This window comes from Penaeus monodon, chromosome 27, assembly GCF_015228065.2.
Source record: "Penaeus monodon isolate SGIC_2016 chromosome 27, NSTDA_Pmon_1, whole genome shotgun sequence".
Lineage (NCBI taxonomy): Eukaryota > Metazoa > Arthropoda > Malacostraca > Decapoda > Penaeidae > Penaeus > Penaeus monodon.
Window position 1 is genome coordinate 22,752,187 of NC_051412.1, and position 3,089 is coordinate 22,755,275.

At 50.5% G+C, this 3,089-nt stretch overlaps 1 protein-coding gene across 1 annotated transcript in view; it reads right to left on the reverse strand.

Moving 5' to 3' along the window:
- LOC119590694 (serine/threonine-protein kinase pim-1-like) overlaps nucleotides 1-1,766 on the reverse strand; it is a gene marked incomplete in the record, with an annotated part of 4,982 nt that extends 3,216 nt beyond the window's left edge. The window contains 2 exon segments of the mRNA XM_037939379.1: nucleotides 1,033-1,262; nucleotides 1,533-1,766. Coding sequence (XP_037795307.1) covers nucleotides 1,033-1,262; nucleotides 1,533-1,614 — 312 coding nt within the window.
- Nucleotides 1,767-3,089: the final 1,323 nt, after the last annotated feature.

Below are 3,089 nucleotides of genomic sequence, written 5' to 3' on the forward strand. Positions count from 1 at the left end.
GTGTTCCTAAACATTCACTTCACACTCGCGAAAAAAATTAAGATCCCGTTCTCTTCCGACTAGCCACGCGAAACACTGCATCACCAAAGACCCTTTCTTACGTAAAACTCATCCATGATTTACTCTAAGTCCTTCGCACCTTCGCTGCAACACGCAACTTCTACGTCGTTGCAACGCAGGTGTATTTTCTCCCGCATGTAAAACTTCTGATTTTGTTTCCTCACTATCTTTTCCCAGAGTCGCTTCCACCTCCTCCCTAGCTTCCCCAAGGACGGTAAACACACTGCAAACGAGGTCACATCACAAGGCAACTGCAGTCGTGATGTGGGAGGGTTTGTTTACCTTCCTACCTCACGTGTCACTAAATCAGGTTGCCTGACCCATATACAGCACGCATGCACGCGCGCGCATGCATGCAACGAGAACTATGTTCGCAGATACGTCAACATTTCACGTGTTTACCTAACATGCGTCTTGCGCAACGTGTTACCGTTCCGGAGAAACTCGAAAGTGCCACAAGCTGGTGATGCTTCCTCGCCCGCCGCTTCTGCTTCTAACATGGGAACACGTCAGCTCGGACACGACTTTAGCTTAATCCTAATGCTCCTAACTTTCACGACATACGACATACGAGCAGCCTAGCATCTGCCACCTCCTCGTCCGCCGCCCAGCCAGCCACCTTCGCTCCAGTGACAGAACATGTTTCTAAGTAGGTTACCGTGGCCTACCACCGCCTTGCATCGCTGACTGGCCAAGGCCCCACACTTCGTGGCAATTGACTGCTTTTCACACTCGTTTGCCTATATAGGACATGCCCATCTTTAGCTCCTTGGCAGGTCGAGTGCCCGGATTGAGAGAAAAATGCCCAAGGCAGCTTCTAAGGGTAGCGGTTACCAAACACTTGATCACTTCACTAACACTACACTTTCACATTGCACAAACATATCGAAAACACCGATATATCACATTCCAGCTGACCCCACCGCCCGAACACACCCCAAGAACAACCGAAACACAAGCAAAGACACTTACCCATCCCCAGGCAGGCACTTTTGACTTCGCGATCTGTTTAATGGCCACAGGGAGGTTGTCGATCTTTCTGAAGCCTGCATACACGCGCCCAAAACCGCCTTCGCCCAAGATGTGGCCGACTCTATACTGGCGGTCGAAGGGCTGTTGTGTGTGGTGGTTGTGATGATTGTGATGGTTGTGGTTGTGGTGATGATTGTGATGGTGCAGGTGTTCTCGGACTGGCATGGTTACTGCAAAAGAGAGAAACCTGCTCGTTAGGCAAGAATTGTGGAACATGTGTACATTTATATGGTTGTACACCAACTCGTACGTACATGTCCCGTTCACTTTGAGTACAAGAGAATTACTCCAAAGTGTACAGATTCATGTGACATTATACGCTAAGCTTAAGCTAGAATTCACTATACACCACAGACACTTTTCCTTAACTTAACATCACTTGAGGGCAAAACTAATTCACTTTTCCTTAAGCACAAGAGACTAAGTTCACAAACACCAACCTTGTTTGAAGTTTTCTTGAGGAATTCCCATAACAGGGCCTGGGTTGAGGTAACTATTCACTGATGTAAACACCTTAAACATCGTGTCCCACTTAGGAGGACTGGTAATACACAGGTAAATCCAGAGAGAGTGTTCAAAGTTTTTTCCACTGATAAATAACACGCGAGGATCAACGCCTTGGCTCGACCGTAAGGAGAGAGAAGTGTAGTGATCACCTCCGTGGTCAGCGTAGTACTATCGGTGTGACTGAACCGACGAAGCTTTTATTGCTGGGGCGATTACTCCGCGCGGTTCCAAAACATTCTTATAAACACAAGCGCAATCGCTCTTTTGCAGACACCTAGTGAACAAACGGGAGGATTTGAATCTTAAGAATGCCTTAGAATGTAAGAATGATGAAGAGGAAGGGTGACAATCGCGATGTTAGAGAAAACAACATACCAGACGGGAACTAGGCTCCGCGCGGAGGGGTACTGTCTCACTCGGCAGTTCCGCGGTCGTGACGTCACTCGCCTGGTATTCAATACAAACTCGGGGCCGCATACGCATGCACTCGCACTCGCTCGCGTTCGTGCGTGCGTTTTTCACTTCTTTTTCAACCATGGTGTTCCATTAATGACATGAGATGACACGCTGGAGTCACGGCGTAGATGGCGAAGCAGCCCAGGAGCGATATCCGGGCAAGGGCGTGCGAGGAATGCGGGACTAGCGTGGGTAGTCCGTTAGCCGTGACTGCTGAGGACGGCAGTCGGACCCAACCCAGGGCGGACTCGGTGCTGTCTCGCCTGTCGGAGGCTTCACTTCTGACAGCGGTCCTCTCTGCTGTCTCGCCTGTCGGAGGCTTCGCTTCTGACAGGCGACTCCCGTTCTCTTGCATCGTCTGCCGTACGGTGCCCCCCGAGAACGCCTCCTTTTATTGATGGGTTCCGGTCTCTCCCATGAGATCTTAACCTTTTACTGTTATTATTATTATCATTGTTCCTATCCGCATGCAGCATTCCTCCATCAGCTATTTAAACCCGATCGAAGAGCATCCGCCCTTGAATCCCTCCCTCTCCCTCTCTCTCTCTCTTTCGCACACACATACACACGCACACTTCCTCCCGCCCCATGCACTCCCGGGATTTGTCACTTCCTCCCGCGCCCTAATGTCGGCTGTGATACCGAGAAGTTTTCCTGAGCTCAGTTCCTTATTTTTTATGACTAAGGAGCTGTTCCTGTTAGCTCCCTCACCCCCCCACCCTCTCCCTTTCCACACCCAGTGCTTCCTTCCTCAATAATGAGCACAGATAACCTTGCCGTTATTTGACCGGCAGGAATACAGGAACAAGCACTCTCTCCGTCAGCAGGAGAGGAATGCATGCGGACCCAACCGTATCGATCTCTCACGGGTGCCGCCCCTCGCTCTCTCGCTTAAAGATGTAAAAGTTATTTGCTCTGCATCCGTTGCACCTAACGTCGCCTGCCTGCCCGGTGTGGGTACAAATCCGGGCGTCTGGTAAGGCCTGTGATGACGGGGGGAGGGGGAGGGAGAGGGTTTCTAAGGGTTGTGTGCA